The sequence below is a fragment of the Capra hircus genome, chromosome 16 (genome assembly GCF_001704415.2).
Source record: "Capra hircus breed San Clemente chromosome 16, ASM170441v1, whole genome shotgun sequence".
NCBI classification, from domain to species: domain Eukaryota; kingdom Metazoa; phylum Chordata; class Mammalia; order Artiodactyla; family Bovidae; genus Capra; species Capra hircus.
In genome coordinates, this window is record NC_030823.1 from 48972260 (window position 1) to 48990902 (window position 18643).

The 18643-nt window shown below is 58.8% G+C and overlaps 1 protein-coding gene across 1 annotated transcript in view; it reads left to right on the forward strand.

Moving 5' to 3' along the window:
* The window catches only part of MORN1 (MORN repeat containing 1), a 49909-nt gene that overhangs the window by 25582 nt on the left and 5684 nt on the right, over positions 1 to 18643 (forward strand). Inside the window, exons 11-12 of the mRNA XM_013970254.2 lie at positions 10624 to 10757; positions 10856 to 10929. Of these exons, the coding sequence (XP_013825708.2) occupies positions 10624 to 10757; positions 10856 to 10929 (208 nt within the window). The remainder of the gene's footprint in view (positions 1 to 10623; positions 10758 to 10855; positions 10930 to 18643) is intronic.

Consider the following 18643-nt stretch of genomic DNA (forward strand, 5'->3'; position numbering starts at 1 on the left):
ACCGAGGGAGATGGTGTGGTTGTGCCATGGGGATGTCGCAGCCTCGGGAGCTGACAAGGGCCCCCTGGGCCTACTCAGTGGGGCAGGCCAGCCAAGGCTGAATGCTGGGGATCAGGAGCCGCCAACCCCGGGCCCTGCCCTGAGCCGAGGCCCCTTGGGCATGTCCAGCAGACCCTGGCAGGGGCACCTGCGACGCTGCTTCTAGAGGAAGCCCTGCATTCAGTGAGCAGATGGGGGGAGCTGCTATGGCCTCCTGCCCACCTCCCTTCCCACCCTGGAGCACAAGGTCAGGTTCAAACCCTGGAGTGGTTAGGGGTCTCCCAGAGGTCGGCTGCCCCGGGAAAGGAGGGAGGAAAGACAGCCCTGAGCAGAAGCCTCGAAGCTGAGGCTGACCACAAGTTAGAACGGAACCCGCGTCGTCTTACATTTAAAAGCAGCTTTCCTGTTTCAACTTGTTCTGACAGCCCAGACGTGCATGAGCACAGACCCCAGCCGGCAGGTGCAGCTACAGGGGCTCCGCACCCCTGTGCCCCGACCCTGCCCCCCAAACTTCTCTGGGCAGAAGAAAATGTAGCCTCCTGGTCAGTGGTTCAGAACTGTGGGTGCGCGGGGCCTGTTTATAAAGGAGGGGCCACTGGGAAGCACCCCCACTCAGGGTCTCACCCCCCACTCCAGCCTCCCGCAGGCCCGCTACCCTGGGGGCTCAGCCCTCACCTGCTCCAGCCCCAGCGGGGCCAGGCTCTCACAGATGGCGGGTCAGCACTCTACTCCCGCATCCGCAGGCAATTAGGAAAACGAACCTCTGAGAACTTGGCTTCCAATTACACAAATAAGTGAAACGAGGAGAGAAAATGCTTTCCCTTTCCAAAGGCCTAATGTCAGTAGTACGTAATTCAAAACTCTGTGTTTTATTATTTTGTTGACATGAAATATTTCAGTTGTTTAATTGTTTTTAACTTTTGAATAGACAAGTTGCTTTCTGTTGAGAATAAAAGACGATGTCATAGACGTGGACTATTGCCAGATATTCTAAACCCTAATTTGGTTAAATTATAGCACCCAGATTTTTGTAACAAAGCACATTGATTTTATATTCAAAAATTTTTTTTATATTTAGTCTCTTAACCTTTTGTAATTCCCACCCACAGCTTTAAATGGTGCAGCCCTTTTGTGTTAATTGTTGTCAGTGGGGTGTCTGCCTCACCCCCCAGTAATTTAAGTCCATTGAATCCTAATGCAGGTGCTGCTAATTGCTAGAGGAACATTGTGAGGCTAGCAGAGCCCGGGTGGCTCAGACAATCCCCTGTAAATTGGATTTGGGAACCTAAAAAACGCCAAAGCAGGGAGGGAGAACCTCAGATTGCTGTTTTGTGTTTTTTGTTTTTTTTGTTTTTTTAAATGCACAAAACCCTACCAGGAAATGTTTCCAGTTGATCTGAGTGGCCCTCATTTTCACTGTTGAACATGGTTTTGAGTGTCCATCAGAGGGGATCTGTGAGACGATTTTAAAAATCAAGGTGCCCTTTGCCGCTAATCCAGTCTTGCCAATAAAAGTGACGGAATGCATAGCAGAAATCTGGAAATTTCATTGCCTCTTGGGGTGATAACGCATTTTAATATTAATTGTCTATGGTTAATTATGGCAGAATTAGCATGAAAGATCCATATTTTTAAAGGAAAATTTGTGCTATAAATTTCTTGTCTAGGAATTGTCCCAGCTAGAAGGAACGTCCCAGGGAAATATAAAAAGATTCCGCGCTGCTTCCAGGGCCAATGCCGTGGAGGACAAGGGAAGTGAACTCAGATGGGAGGGAGCTGCCTGCCTGGAACCCACATCAGAGGGGTAGGGGCTGCAGGCCCCCGAGACCACAGCTTCTGGGAGCCGGGGCCTCAGAGGGTGCCCTCCCTGGCAGCTCTCCTGGACACAGCCTTCTGGCCCTGCGGCAATCCTGCGGTCTGGGAGCCCAGGGAGGAAGAGGGGTCCGTCTGCAGGGAAGTGGGGGCCTGACCTCCAGGATCCAGTGGGAGCCCCCTCCAGCTCCTCCTTCCCACAACTTGATGCCTGGTCTGGGGCCAGCCAGGAGCTGCAGGGCACCAACCCCTCCATGTGTTTTGCAGCCCCGTGGGCATGGGCAGCAGAAGGACTCTGGTGCTGCCTTGGACACCCTATGCCCTTTGGCCCCTGACGGTGGGTCTCTGGCATCTGTCCAGTGGGCCGCACGAGGTGGAGAGAAAAAGGGAGGTGAATGTGCACCCAGGCTCCCTGTGCAGCCAAGGTCTGGTATGGCCACGAACCTGCGCACCCATGTGGATGCTCACCCTGGGTGCCCCTGTGTCCTTAGAAAGGACTGAACCGTAGGTGACCTGAACGAGCCTCCTGGCAACATGGCGCCTGGCCCCCATCTCAGCCCCAGGTCACAGCCTCTGAGACAAGGACCCCACTGCTGGGATCGTCCAGTAGGCTCTCTTCATGACCTTGGGAGTCATGGGGGCAGACCACTTAGAACCACCAGACCAGCCAGGGTGGTCACTTAGTTGCTTCCTGGTCTCCCTCACGTTCAGATTCTGGCCAAGAAGCTAACTAACTAGCCAGTGGCTGCTGGCAGTTTCCAGGATCAGATGGGGTGGCCCTCCCCCTCCATCACCCCTTCTGCCTCCCACCTGGGCGTCCCCCGTGGGGCTGCCCATCTTCTGTGGTCAGAGCCCCCGCCTGTCTGCACCCTCACCCCAGGGGTTCCCATAGGAACAGTTTCTGCGCCCCCCCATTACCCCACTAAGTCACCGAACCCCTTCCTCCGTTGGCTAAAATGCTGCCTGTGGGCCCCTGTCCACAGGGAACACCCATAACGCCACGCTGGGTCAGGCTCCTGCACTGATTGAATGAGATGCCGCAGCTGGTCAATGGGTCCACGGCCTGGAGGGGAGGCACAGGGGCTCGTGGTACACAGTGTGGCCCCTGGGGTCCAGTAGCAGCTTCAACCAGGAGACTATGGAGGGTGGGAGGCAAGGTGGGTGCCCTAACTTGTCCAGGGCTCCCCCCGAGAGGCCAGGAGCCGGCCTCTGTCAGGAAGCGCATGCCAAAGGCACCCGGGATGGAGGAAGGGGTCTACTTGGGGGGTTACTGTGGTCTCAGGGGCAGCAGGGCAGGCCTGAGCTGGGCCCCAGGGATGGGGGCAGAGTCAAGACTGGGTGACTAGGAGGAGGAGCCTGGGCCAGGTGAGGGGCTGCACTTGTGGGGGGGTGTGTGCACATGTAAGTCTCTGTACACGCGTATGTGTGTGTGTGCATTGGAGTCTGGGGACCTTGCACTGGGGAGAGTTTTCCCTGTGACAGTCTCGTGTGTGTGTGAGTGTGTGCACGCTCTTGTGTGTGCGTGTGACTGTACTCTCGCCCCTCAGTCAGGGCACGGTTCCCAGAGCAGTGCGGGGAAGAGGGTGAGTCTCGTGGCCTCGTTGGGTCCTGCCCCCAACCCCCTCACCCCCCAAAACCCCCCACCCTCCGAACTTCCCCCCACCGCCAGCTGCTCCCAGGCGCCTGGTAGCTGGAGCCCCTACAAGCCTTTTCTCGAAGCCTCGGAATCAGCACCTGTTTTTGGCTGTGCTAGGTCTTTCCTGTGGAACACAACTGTCTCTCTAGTCGTGGTGTATAGGTTTTAGAGTGTGGGGTCAGTAGTCGTGGCCCACATGCTTGCTTGTCCCATGGCATGTAAATCTTAGTTCCCTGACGAAGGATCAAACCTGTGTCCCCTGCATTGGAAGGCAGATTCTTAACCGCTGGGCCACCAGGGAAGCCCCACTTTTTCTCTTTAAAGGCAGTTTGCTGACTCCGTTCCTTCCTTCCTCGGAGCTAGGGTCTTGTGCCAGCCCTGCCCTGTGCAGGAGGGGGCTGGAGGCAGAGACAGCATGACCAGGCCCCACATGCCAGCCACAAGCTCCTGGTCTGATGGTCTCCTAGAGAGAGCGACAAACACCCCTCCACTCTTCTGGAAGAACAGAAGCGCGCGAGTTCCCTCTTGTGAAGAAGTACAAGCCCCGCCCAGTCCGAGGCTGACTCAATCACTCCAAAAGACAAGCTTCTGCCCCTGGAGACCCCAGGCCTCCCCCACAGCCATCCAGCCTCCCTGCCTGCTGGCTGCTCCCCGCAGTGACCCTCATGGTGGAAAGCAGTTGCCCTTGTCCTGCTTCAGGCTGCTTCATGGCCCCTGAGGCCTCTGAACAGGGCCACCTGAGACCTCCAGGACGGTTGTCATCAAAGTGGTAGCTTCAGAAACAGTAAGTTCCCAGCATGTAAAAGGACACATCTCTATAGGAGAGATCTTGGGCAAGCGTTCTTGGGCCACTCCTGGGGTCCACCCAGGAGGGTCTACTCCTCCTCCACCCAGGACGAGGCTACTGCTTAGCGAGCCACCTGCACGAGACAAAGTGGACTCACAGGGAACACCCAGGGGCCATTGGCTGCTTTCCAGTCTCCGGCCAAGGACTGGGGGAGGGATGGGAACCTGTGGGCTAGTGGGCACCTCCAGGAGCTGCTACAGTGCTGCACTTGATAGGCCAGCAAATTTGGAAAACTCAGCAGTGGCCACAAGACTGGAAAAGGTCGGTTTTCATTCCAATCCCAAAGAAGGGCAATGCCAAAGAATGTTCAAACTACCATACAATTGCACTCGTCACACGCTAACAAGGTTATGTTCAAAATCCTTCAAGCTAGGCTTCAACAGTACATGAATCAAGAATTCCCAGACGTGCAACCTAGATTAAGAAAAGGCAGAGGAACCAGAGATCAAATTGCCAACATTCACTGGATTATGGAGAAAGCAAGGGAGTTCCAGCAAAACATCTGCTTCATTGACTACATTAAAGCCTTTGATTGTGTGGATCACAGCAAACTGTGGAAAATTCTTAAAGAGATGGGAGTACCAGACCACCTTACCTGTTTCCTGAGAAACCTGTATGTGGGTCAAGAAGCGACAGTTATAACCAGACATGGAACAGACTGGTTCAAAATTGGGAAAGGAGTATGTCAAGGCTGTATATGATCTGCAGCCACCCACCAGGGGAACTGGAGGTTCCACATGCCCACCCCTCCCAGGCCAGGCCAGGCCAGGCCAGGTTACAGTCCCCTGGCTGGCCTGGAAATTCTTGAGTTTGAAAATCTCATATTAAAAAAATAAGCTGAGTCCCCCAGCTGGGAAGAGGGCCCAGTTACAGATAAGTCTCTGTGTTCCCCACACAGAGAATTTATTTCTAGGGCTGATCTTAGGCCCATGTCTCCATCCCAGGTACAGGCAGCCTGGACAAGCACAACCAGGATGGAGGCAGGCGCCCTTGCAGGGGCTCCTGAGGGAACTGCAGGCCCAGCCCAGGGCTCTTCAAAGACAAACTGGGCACCTGCCTCCACGGCGGCACCAGCAGAGCAGCAGGCACCTTGGCCAGAGCTGGCTGTCCTCAGTTCCCTCCTCTCTAAACAAGGAGACTATGGCGGCTCTTCTAGGCTGAGGTGAGGGTTCCATGTGTGTAAACCACCTGGGAAGAGCTTAGCAAAGGACCTGGCCCCTGGAGAGTGCAGAGTGACCCTACCGTGGAGGTGAGAACAGTCGTGGTGGTGATGACGGTGATGATGATGCTGGTGATGGAGGTGATATGATGGTGGTGATGGTGATGAAGATGGTGGAGTAGTGGTGATGAGGATGATGATGGTGTTGATGAAGACGGTGATGATGGTGATGGGATGATGGTGGTAGTCAGGGTGGTTGAGGACAATGCAGCAGGCAGAGCTGGTCCTAAGGACGCCTAAGAACTGAGGCCATAGAGCCAGGAGGGACTGTCCAGGAGAAGCAGGCTTCACTCCTCAGGGTATCAGCATCCAAACAAGGTGTGGAAGGAGGTCTAGGGAGGAGTGTGTTTGGGGTTGGAGGAGTCAGTGGAGGTGAGCAAAGAGAATCTGGAGAAAGGCCCAGGTAGACGGGGACCCTGGGAGATGGGGAGGAGCCAGGAGGAAATGGATGAGGCTCTGGCTTTGTTTTCTGTACAGAAACAATCCCCACTTGGTGAAGGATGCTCACAGTGTAACCTTAGAGAGGATGTGTTGTCCAGGGGGTGCCAGGTGGGTCAGAAAGCAGGACTCTGGGTGGATGTCAGCCATGCTTGGGGCACAGTAGCCCATCCACTCTGGTCCCTGCCACATGGACCCACCTGCAGGGTTTTGAGGCAGTTGTGGCCTCAAACAACCAAGACCCATGGCCTTTCTTACCTCCTCCCCTCCTGAACCATCTGGTATCAAGTGGTTCATGAGCACCAGAATTGACTCCTGGCTCCAAGGTCAGGAGGGCAGGACTGAGAGGGGCTAAGGGTCCCTGCTCTGATCACCTTGGGGGCTCAGGGTGCACTCAACTTTCCCAGCCACACCGCTCACCCCATCAGCCAACAGGACAGACTGACCTGTCAGATGTCAGCGGCTCGGAGCTGCTCATCCCTGACTCCAGTATTTCTGTCCTGTCGTCTCCCTGGACAGGAGCATGGGTCCACTGCAGGGGGAGCCCCAGCCCTCGGGCCTACTGCATGGGAAGTGAAGTCCAGACGGCTCTGCAGGATGTGGCCGCCAGGACGGGTATTGGGGGAGCTCACCCAGACATCCAGGTTGCTCCCTTCGGCTGGTTCACTGAATGTACATGGAGGAGCCTGGACAGCTTCCAGTGACTGTGGAGGGGATGGCACTTCCTCTTTCCTCCACCTCCCCTTCCCCCAGGAGCCACGACAGGGCTGAGGAGGAGCCTTGTGGGGAAGGGTCGCTCAAGAGGTTTTTGACAGACGTTAGGAAGCCCTCCCAGGCAAACACCACTGACAGGACCGAGGCCTGGTCTGTGGGGGCAGCTCCGTTGTTCGGGGGTGAGGTCGGCACCCTCGACCACATCCACAGGTTGCCATCAGGCAGCCCGTGGAGAGGGTCACAGGGTAGTGGCCCTGAGGCTAGAGGCCTCTTGGGCAAGGGAGTGTGAGAGTCGGGACTTGTGTGTGCACATGTGCGTGTGTGCACACCTGTGCCAGGTGGGGAGGCAGCTGACTGGCTGAAGGCAGACCCTCCAGGCCAGACCCCAGGCCCCAGCAGAGTTGTGTGTGCTCAGGGACAAACGGGGCCCAGAGGGCTGGCACACAACTCAGAGGGAGCTGTCGCCCAGGTCCTGGGCAGCTGGAGAACGGCAGGGAGACCCCCCACCCCCAGCCCTCAGGCTGCCTCCCCTGCCCTTGGCCATCAAGACCCAGGGCCCCAGGTGTCCTTCCTGCATGGACCTCCCTGCTTTCCCGGCTGCCGGCTGCCGGCTACCTGCGTGTCCATCTTTGTAACCAGCCAGCCCCTTGCTGATGGAGTCTACCCTGAGACTGGCTTGGTGTGTCTGGTCACCAACAGATGGGCCAGCTGGTCCTCTTCAGGCTGATAACCTCCTAGGGGCACAAGTCTTGTGAGAGAGCAAACATCCTGCCTGGAGCCAGCTATCCCAGAGACACTGGGCCCACAGTAGCGGCGCTTATTCCCGAGGTCTCTGTGCCTCCTGTGTCCTACACAGGTGATTAGGGAGTCTAATTGAGTCGGCTGTAAAAAGATAATTAATTGGCATTTCCCTCCCGGAGAGGTCAAGCTGCCCGCTCTCCCTGGCCAGCTCGGCCTCCTGCTCCCTGGAGGCAGCACAGTGACCTTTATTTTGCTGATAAAGCCTTAATTGATGTAATTAAAATCGACAGAAAGGTTCGGAAGTCACTCCAGAGAGCTGGAGTCGCGAACCTGCTCGCGGGGCCACCTGGCTGGGGAGGCTACTGAAACGCACCAGGAGCTGCCCCAAGGGCCTCGGAGGCCCAGGCAGGACCCTCGCCCAGGAGTGATGACCCTTTCAGGACATGAGGGGTAGGGGCTCTCTCCCTCTCCTGCAGCATCCTCAGGACTCGGGTACACTTGAAGTGGCCACTTGGCCCACACACACTCAGCCAGGAGAACGGCTAGCCTGTCCCCACCAAGGAAGGCAGTGGGCAACCAGGGGCCTGGCGGGGTCTCTGTGGCCAAGTCTATTGTCAGAAGTGGGGTCTTCCCTCCCGTGGGGCACCCACCTCTCCTATGGGTGGTTCAAACTCTCGGGATCAGGTTGGACACGGGGCAGACAGGGTCGGGAGGGGTCATCACGCCCATAGCAAGGACCTGATGGGGAGGCATGGGCAGAAGCCAGCAGCACCAAGGACCAGAGGGCTCAGCACAGCTCAGCCATGAGTGAGGATAGGACCAGCTCGTGCTCGAGGTACAGGCAGAGATGGATCCATGTGCTGGAGCATGAGGGGTGGACTGAACATCCAGAGCCTGGAACTGAAAGGTTCGGCGGGGCGGCAATCACCAGGGAGGGCAGTGGGCAGCTGGGGGGTCCCCCTGAGAGGTATGAGACTGGTGAGCGGAGGTGTCAAGGAGTAGCCAGGCGTCCAGCACAGGCAGTGCGTGTCTGTGCGGATGGACACCCCTCCCCCATCTCCTGTGTCCTGGATCCCAACTCCAAAGGCAGACCCCCCCCAACCCTTGGTGGGATCACCCCAGCCCCCAGCCCCAGGCCAGGGTCCACATGTCCCCGAATCTAGAAGGTTCCCTCCTAGGACTGCAGGTAGAGCTACCTATGGGGTTTCAGCTGGCAGCGCCAGGTTCTGTCACTCAACAAAAGGGTCTTGGAGCCCCTCCTCTTCTGTCCCTGAATGGTAAGCAGGCGTCCTGGGGGTCAGGGTGCCCACCCTCGTGGCTCAGGCGGAGGCGTCCTGAGCCGCTGTCAGGGTCTCGGCATCCCCTCCTCGCCACATCCACCCACTTGGTTTCAGAGTCGTGTGTGCACCCAGAGCACTGGAGTCTCACTCCACGGTCCAGCCCCACTTCCTCAGTCCCTCCTCACTCGTGGGGAGGACACAGGAGCATCCGTGCTCCGGGCGGCCTACAGGGTCGGGAGGACTGGCCGGCCTCTTCCAGCAGCCCCGTTGGTGCCCAGAGCCAGGGGGCGGCAGCTCAGGCTTAGTGTGGATGTGCATGGACTTGCACACCAGCTTGTTTCCACACAGGCCCCTAGTCCCCAGCACCCCGATACGGTGCTTTGTGGGCCTAGGTCTGGTTGCTGCCCAGGAGGAACCATGGCCTCAGCAAGCCCAGCTCTGTCTGGGGCCCACTAGCCGGTCACCTTGGCAGAGGACACAGCACGGGTCTTTACTGTCCAGAGGTGGGAGACGTTAGCTCACGCGAAGCTGCACGGAAGCCGCGGTGCGTTAAGAGCTGGAAACGATTCCGTCAGCAGCGCGTTCCTGTCGCTGCCCAGGACATCCACAGTGCCCGGGCAGCTGAGCTGACAGGGAAACGGCGTGCACAGAGGACGTCCTTGGGGGAGCAAAGATTCTGCTTTTATAATGTGCTGTAACAATGAGATTAAGACCCCGCTGAGAGAAATAATTCCCCACCTGTAATTTGGAAATACTTCTGGGGGTCTGTCTCCACCTCTCCCTGCAGAAGCTGGGCTCCAGGGAAGGGGTGTTAATGCCTGCACCCCAGGACCCCATCCAGAGTATGGAGGAGAGACCCCTCCACTCGCCCAGACCCCCCTAGGGGGCCGATGAAGAAACACCCCTCCACTCACTCAGACCCCCACCGAGGGGGTCAATGAAGGGTTCACCCTGCAGAGTCGGCTGGCAGGAGTGTCCAGCCAACTCCCCTTGGCCCCTCCCCACTTGTGTACACGTGGGCAGGGCCCTTGGGGCAGAGAATGGTCAGAAGAGCCCTGAGTCCATCCCCATATGAGAGCAAGCCTGATGTACGTCTGTTTGGGACGGTCGTGGGGTGGCCCTGCACAGCACCACACCGCAGGGTCCCCGGCAGGCAGAAGAGACACGGAGACGGGGAGCGGTAGAAGCACTCCCTGTGGCCGTCACACCTTAGGACTCCTGGGGGAGGGGCTGGAGGAAGCCAGGGTGGGCAGGGGTCCCAGTGGGGTCCCTGTCGCAGGACAGGCAGATTAAACCCAACCCTCCGATGTTCTCCAGCACTAGAGGGTTTCAGGTCCCCTTGGGGGGCAGCCTCCCTTGTGGGGCTGGTAGCTGTGGGCCCTTCCATGCTCTATGCTTGCCATATGGGGTAGACCTCATTGAGGAGGTCTGATGTCACCACATGGGGTAGACCTCATTGAGGAGGCATGTCCTCCCAGGCTCTGCCTGGCTGAGCACAAGGCCTCTGACCCGGGGCCTGTCCTGTCCTGTCCAGGACACCCAGGGCCTCAGTGGCACAGGTGTTGTGACGGGAGACCCCCCTCAGCCCCAAAGCACCACCTGCCAGGCCTCGTGGTGGACCGCAGACAAAGGTGCATCGAAGGGCGGGGGACCCAAAATCACACCCCATGGGTCCCTGTGTCTACACCAGCCCAGCCACTCCCCTGAAGATGGCTGTGGCCGGCACTCTGGGCAGTAGTGCCAGGCCCCCCAGGGCCCATGTGGCCTTCCATGGCCCAACGACCTCAGCCACACAAGTCCCACTTCAGAGAGGCCACAGGAAATGTCCTTTCTGACTTTTGTTTTGTGATACTTAAAGGGCCTTTTCCTTTGTTTTTCTGGAATCCTCTCCCCTCAGCCAGGAAACACGAGCCCAGCTGTCCCGGGAGCCGTCGGCGAGCAGAGCGAGGCTGCGTCCAGTTCTCCGACGTCCGCCTTGGGCCCCCACCACCAGGGTACCACGCCATCCTGTTTCAGGAGGGCCTCCACGAGGTAGGGATGGGACACCCATGACAGGCTCAGCCTGACACCGAGGCCATGCATGGGGGAGCTGGGAGCTGAACTCTGCCCCCACCTGCTGCTTCTAAAAGGTGGGCAGCAGGCCCAGAGGCCAGGACCACAGGGGAACAACGCCCATAGCGCAAGGCCCGCCAGGAGGAAGCAGGTAGGAGCACTCATCAGCGCTGGGGTTGCTCTGACCTCCCCATCAGCTGGGCCACAGCCAGGCCTCCCAGGTGTGTGCATCTCAGGATGGCGCCCTTCTCCACCCGCCTGCCCGGTATCCCCGGGGCCTGAGATGACTTGGACGCCATGGAGCCCGGGGCCTGGTCTAGGATGGCAATCTTCCTGTACCGAGGGCCTTGCCTGGGAGCGGACAGCTGGGTGGAGCCCACCCATGTCCTGCGGTTGTCCATGTGGGGATTCTCCCAGGCAGGCCTGAGGCCAGGGGAGCAGAGTGGTCACAGGGGTCCCCTCTCTCAAGGGGCCTGCAGACGCTCTGGCATGGACAGAGGCCAGGGCCCCCGGGCGGGCAGCAGGCCCTCACGCGCCGGCACCGTGGCCTGGAGCTTTGTCTGTGTGCCTCCCTATCTGTCTGTGCAGGCCATCACATACCTGGGGCCACAGCCACCCGGCCTGCAGGCAAGGAGACCAGAGCTCACCCAGGCTGAGTTCAGGTTTCTGTCTGAAGAAGTAGGCAGGGCTGCGTGGGGGTCTGGGGGGAGGTGAGGGGACATCCCTCAGCTGTTCCTTCTCAGGAGGAAGGCTGGATTCCAGAGAAATTCCTGGGAGCCTCTTGCCCTCCACCTCCCCGCCAAGCCCCACAGCTCCAGAGGTTCAGGTGGGACTGATGCTCACCCACCTGAAAGCCCTGAGCACCGGGCAGCCCCCAAGGAGCCACCAGCGCACCCCCATCTGAGGTCTCCTCCTGGAGTGGAACCTGTGAGGTGTGGTCAGGCAAAGCAGACCTGGGCTGGCAATTCAGCCACGGAACCCCAAAGACAGGAACCTTCTGTCTGGAGAAGAGACCCAGGCCCAGGGGAGGATGTGGCCCTCCGAGACTCCCACCTCCCCCCAAGGTCTGGCCTCCAACCCCAGCGTGAGGCTCGTCAGCCTTTGGGAGTCATGGTCGGGGTGCCATGGACACCTCTTGCCACCAGCCTAGGGCACACATGGAAACAGCCATGCAAAAGAGCAGAGGCCGGCAGGCAGAGACGCGGCCACAAAACTCTAGGAAAATGAGAAATGCAGGACAAACGGGCAGGGGGCGAGCGGCCTTGAGCCACTGCATCCACCAACACACTGCAATTAGCTTGCTCATCGGTGGCGATGACGCCAGCGGGCGTGGGCCGGCCGGGACACTCGGAGGCTGGCACGGGGTCGCAGGCTGAGTGGGGATGCGCCATTTCCAGAGGAAGGGGCCACCCTTCTGCATCATTCTGAGTCATTGTATGTGAACTAAATATGAAGCTCACTTCATATTTCAGAAGTTCAGAGAAGCACAGGCTCCAAAAAACAAAAGACTCCTACAAGACACGGAGACCCCACATTGCCCAGTGTTTCGGTCTCAGGGACGTGCGTGCCGGCCAAAGGCTGAAACACCCCCAGGACTAACTCACAACACAGCCCAGGCCCAGATGCTCACAGCGAAGCGTGTGCTGGATTCAGTAACTGTGGCAACTCGGCAGCTGAGGCTGATGTGGAAACGTCTGATTTCAGCAAAAAAGGAGCCTTTCACTGTTGTCCTCTTCCGAGAAGACAGGAGCAGCCAGCTCCTCCTCCTGCCGTCCGCTCTGCCAAGGGCTCTCCAAGCTCTTGAAATGCAGTGTCCTCACCAGGCTGGGACCATTGCAGAGGGTCCCTGTGCTCTGCTGCATTCCCTCATCTCGGCCCGAGGGGCAGGCTGGCCCGTTCTCCCCAGGAAGCCCCTCTGAGCTTGTTCTCCAAATACAGAAACCCCGGGGAGATATTCTACCAAAGCTCCCAGGTCACCCCCCCCCCACCCCGGCCATGCTGGCTGTGGACAGACAGGTGTCCGTGTACAGAGCTCCCCATGGGCCTGGAGTTACCTTGGTTAAAGACACGAGCCAGCATGGTCAGGCGACCCTGGCCTGGCCACAGCGCCCCGGCCGGAGCCCTCCTGCCTGGCCTTAGCCTGCCTCCGAGGCCCCAGGCCAGGCTTTTGCAGCCATAAGCACCTTTCCTTCCTGCGGGCACTGGTCTCTAGACCTCCTGAATTCAGGCCCAGCTCTGTGCCCCTGAGCCCCCACCCCGATGGGTGTCTGTATGTCCGAGGCTCCCACTCAGAAAAGAGGTGGGGAGCCTGCCCGAGGCCCCCAGGGCCTCCTGATCCACCATCCCCGCCACTACTTCCTCACGTGTGTTCAGGCACCAGCGGCTCGCGCCAGCATCCAAACCTGGCTCTAGACCCTAAAAGCCCACCTTTAGGTTTTCTAAGAAATCCATCCTTTCCAGCAACTGGCTCAGGCAAATGAAAAAAGCACCTGGTTTGCACTGAGAATCCTTGTGAGGTTGTGGACACTTCGTTTCATCTGGGCCTGCTGGGACTTCCCCAGTGGCTCAGTGGTAAAGAATCCGTTTGCAGTGCCAGAGATGCAGGAGACATGGGTTCGATCCCTGGATCAGGAAGATCCCCTGGAGAAGGAAATGGCAACCCACTCCAGTATTCTCGCCTGGAGGATCCCATGGACAGAGGAGCCTGGTAGGTTTTAGTCCATGGGGGTCGTAAAGAGTCGGACACGACTGAAGCAACTTAGCCCACACCAATGCCCACCCCCACCGGGGGCAGGATGTTTGCACAGATCTCCCCCATGACCTGACGGGGCAAAGGGACAGTCCTCCTGAACACCTGCAAGGAGTGAGACAGGAGCATGAAGTGCCCGATAGGGCACAGCCCTACCTCATGTCTGGTCAGCGAGCATGCAGCAGCTGGCACTTAAAACCCTTCCGTTTTCCCCAGAATCCCTCCCACAGGGCCTGAGTTTGGCCATGCCCTGTCCACGGGCCTGAGTTTGTCTATACTCCATCCACGGGCCCGAGTTTGGCCATGACCCTGGAGCCTCCAGGCTGGCCTGTGGTTTTGGCCTCTCAGTGTCAGATCCCAAGGTTCAGGAAGGGTGGAAGAAGCTGCTGAATTCAGGTGGTGCCCCCCAACCCCCAGGTAGCCCAAGGGGAGATCAGGGCAAGCCAGCTGTTCCTCAGCTTCTGGTGACCGAGGAAGGGCCCCAGGCGGCCAACTGCAAGGCTGGGCCCAGGACAGGCCAACCTTGAGGCCCCAGGGCCACCTAACCCTCGGAGCAGGCTCCGGCGGCCCACAGCCTGCATGGCCCCACATTCAGTCACCACCTTCCCTGCCCTGCTGCCCCCTGGGTCCCCGTGTGTCCTCACCTGGTGACCCCCCCAGAGCCACAGGACATCTCACATGGTCACGTGTTAGCTTCGCCCATCGTCATCATCAAGGGGTTCCAAGAACAAGAAGGGTTGAAACAGTGTCTCTTCATCCCCACAAGGTTTGGCAAGACACGGGCCCCCAACTTCAGGGCCAAGTGTGTCTTTATTTCATGCGACAAGGGGGCGCCTTCAGGACGAACTTCTGGCCTTTTGTCACAATGTTCAGGTCTAATTAAACTACCTTCATGCATGACTGAAGCGACTTAGCAGCAGCAGCATGCTCCCAAAACACAGTGGAGGAGGCGGTCCACTGGGCAGGCTAGCACCCTTGGCCTGAGGGTCTCGGTCTTCCCAGAGCCCAGCCGGCGGCCCACCGGACTCCTGCCCCTCCAAAGACAGAATGTTTGGTCTTGGGGTGAGTGCCCCAATCTTGGAGAAGGGGTGCCCAGGTAATGCCAAGTCCTGGGGCTCCCAGGCCCCAGCCCACTGGGACCCCTCACCACACAGACCCCATCCCCAGAGAGTCAAGGCCTGGAAGGGGCCTTTCGCGTGCACGACCCGGGAGGGCCTGAGCCCGGGGTTCACAGACAGGTGTGGCCGCCCTGACCTCCTCCTCCCCTGGGAATGGCTTTGTGCTGGCCATCACACTCGTGGCTTCGTCATATCTCAAGTCTGGTTCCTGAGTGGCTGGCTCAGCACGATCAGGGGAGCCTGCCCGGGTCGCCCAGCTCTGAGCTCCAGGTTGGGAGAGACGGTGTGCACACAGGGCGGCTCCGGGACCAGGGAGGCCGGCGGGCAGCCCGCCACGGCGCTGCTCCCGAGGCGAGCCCGGGCCCCGCCGCTGGCCCTGCCGCATTCCTGCGGAGACATTCCTGGCATGTTACGGAATTTCACAGCATGACACAGAGCCCTGGCAGTTCCTGACTGACGTGAGACTGTGTCCGCTCGCTGCACAAGACCGACTCCATTTCAGAACCGTGGCCTTAAGCCTGCCTGGCCACACAGGGGACTCTCGTCAAAAAGCACAGCGCGTGGCTCCAGCCTCATCCTCCCCGAAATCCTGAACACCGGCTCCGCCACAGGAAGACATGCCTGCAGCCCCGTCAGTGCAGTGACTGCACTGACCTTGCCCGTAACTGCTCCGCAGAGAACCAGCCAAAGCCTAACACACGCCGGGAACGGCCCCTCCCCTGCTCGCTCGGAGAAAAATGGGTTTAATTAAGACTTCCGTGATTAGTCATTTAATCAGTCATTAGCCAACACAGATGGAGACAATTTTTTACTTGAACAGATAGTTGATGCCCGAGGCCCAGGAGCCCCACCTCCACACAGGGTCGTTGTGACCGCCAAACACCTAGGACAGGCTCTCGTCCCCCTGAAAGGCTACTCGCCCTGAGCCTGTGTCTTGCCTGCTGTCCCCCTGCGGGCCAAGTCCCAGACAGCCCTGGGGGCACTGGGACCACTAGGGTCCATGAGTCCTGTCTTTAGCTTCAGCACCCCCTCCCCGGTGTGCTGGGCCCAGTAGGACAGGCCTGATGAGGCCTGGCAGGCAGACATGAGAGAGGTGCCCCCCGAGGCATGGGGTAGGAGTGGGGCCCACCTCAGCCCCCCATGCCTGAGTAAACAGGCAACTCCCCCCATGGCCACAGGCCAGGGGCTGCCTGCCTCCCTTAGCCCCCAGGCCTCTCCTTGCACCCTCTGCTTCTGGGAGCCAATTCTGGGCACCCTGACCAGCCTACACAGCGTATTAAAAAGCAGAGACATCACTTTGCCGACAAAAGTGCCTGTAGTCAAAACTACGGTTTTTCCAGGAGTCATGTACAGATGTGAGAGTTGGACCATAAAGAAGGTTGAGTGCCAAAGAATTGAGGCTTTTGAACTGTGGTGCTGAAAAAGACTTGAGAGTCCCTTGAACAGCAAGGAAATCAAACCAGTCAATCCTAAAAGAAATCAACCCTGAATATTCATTGAAAGGACTAATGATGAAGCTAAAGCTCTGGTACTTTAGCCACCTGATGCAAAGAGCCAACTTATTGGAAAAGACCCTGATGCTGGGAAAGATTGAGGGCAGGAGTTGAGGGGGCAACAGAGGTTGAATGTCATCGTCGACTCAATGGACACGCGTTTGAGCAAACCCTGGGTAATAGTGAAGGACAGGGAACCTGGCGTGCTGCAGCCCATAGGGTCACAAAGAGTTGGACACGACTTAATGATTGAACAACAAACTGCCCACTCTGTCCTACCCAGAGCTCAGCCCTGGGGTGTGCAGGCAAATGCTCTAGAACGGAATCTCGGATGAGCCTAAGAATCCCCACATGAGGACCAGGGCAAAGTCCACAGGCCCTCTTCCCCAGCCCCGCCCCACCCCAGTTAGGAGAGCCCCCGAGTGGGTGTTCATGGAACGCGAGAGAAACAGGAAGTTCTTTCTGTTGTTTAGTTGCTCAGTCGTCTGACTCTTTGCGGACCCATGGATTGTAGCCTGCCAGGCTCCTCTGTCCGTGGGATTTCTCAAGCAACAATACTGGAGTGGGTTGCCATTTCCTTCTTCAGGGGGTCTTCCTGATCTAGGGATCGAACCCGCGTCTCCTGCATGGGCAGGCAGGTTCTTTACCGCTGCACCGCCATCGCTGCTGCTGCTGCTAAGTCGCTTCAGTCGTGTCCGACTCTTAGCACCGCCATTAGAGACTTTCAAAGACTGAGAAGTCAGCCTTGTCTGAGCGGGAATAACAAACCAGAGCAGGTGTGGGGGGCGGGTGAGAACAGCTGGCCAGGCTGTGCTGCTCTGGCGCCCTGACCGCCCCCTGCCCAGCAGGGCAGGATGTTTCCCGCCTGACGCAGGCCTGAAAGAATCACTCCCATGGCAGATGGAGAAGCTGGAGGCCGGGCAGCGCCCTTAACCCTTCACACACCTCCTGCCAGGTACAACCCACAGTTCCCCCGGGTGAGGACCCCTGCAGCAGGCTAGCAGGCACCCCCAAACAGAAAGCACCCTGCAGACTGTCCAGGCCCCAGAGCTGAGCACCAGCAGGCACCCCGTGGGACAGAAGAGCCTCTCCAGAGGAGGCCGAGCTCCCTGGGAGCGGAGCTGGGCCAGACACCAGGCCTGTGCCTCAGCCGGGGCTCAGAGCTCGTGGCCTGCAGCTCCTGTTTCTCGGGGGCCCTCGGGAGGCGGTGACAGTTTCCAGCTTGGCCCCAAATCAGGGTCAGCTGCAATGCTGCAATTAGCTGACTTCCAATTTTGGAAGTTTCTTACAAGCTCTCAGTGGGGGCCACAGCAGCCCTGGGTCCACGGCCCCCATGAGCTGCAGACCCTCAGGGCAACCATTTCCCTGATTCATGTCCTGACTGGGCTCCCATGAGCGCCGGTTTGATCCTTCCCCCGCACCCCCACCACCACTGCCAGAGTCTGGACTCAACCCAGACTGCCCAGGGCTGTCCCCTGACCAGGCTGCAGAAAAGGGCCCCAGCCCTCTCCCAGCCAGTCAGCCTCATAGACTGGTTGCCATGGCCAGATCTGGTCTGGGGATCCACACCCCATGCGCTGCCTATGTGTTCATTTCAAAGCTTGGAAAACTGACAGCCACAGGGTCAGGGCCAGAACCCATGCCCTGAGCCCCCTGGCCTGTGGGTCTGTGGTAGATAGGGCCGCTGGGAACTCCTGACCCACTAGGGAACCAGTCTCCCCAGAACGTGAACCACTTCGCCACTGCCCTCGGTGCACCTGGCCAGGGACCCCACTGCCTGCTCCCCCACCTCCTGCTTCCACTCAGCTGCTCCAGCCAAAGAATGGGGTGTGTGTAGGTGCCCCACTCACCAGAGTCTGGCCAGCGAGCCTCAAGCTTCTTATCCCATCAGGGCCCTTTTCTCACCTCTACCCATTGACTCTCCTGACCTGAGACATGAGGAAAGGCACTGAGAAGCCACATAACATGGAGCTTGGCTGTGGCACCGACACTGTGCCCAGGATCAGTGGGCATCGCCTTGGCAACGGCTCTCCTGGGGGACAGACGTGCTCGTGTTCATTTTCATGGACAGGACCCAGGGCAGATTCCTGGGGCCTCTGGGACCCCGGTGCAGTCCTGTGTAGCGCCAGCTCCAGAAGGATGCTCTCTGGGCCTCCAGAAGGGAAAGGCATGGCCAGGGGACAGCCAGTGGACTGGCAGAGGGCAAGGCCCTGGGGCCTCATGGGGGGCCACCAGGGGCTTCACTACAAGCATCGTCTCACAGGGACACATCCGTCAGATCGAGATGCCACTGGGGGGCCTGGAAGGACAAGCCCACACAGCAGGTGCAGGGTGAGGGGGCAGGAGTTGGAAGCTGCCCTGCACCAAGGAGTCCCACCCTTCAGGGCCGGTCACTGGGAGACAAGCTGGGGCTCTCTGGGCACCAGCCTTGGTTTGGTCTGTTCAGGCTTCTGCTTCCAGCCAAGGTGGATCACAAGGGGCCGGACTCGCTCTCCCATGAGGACA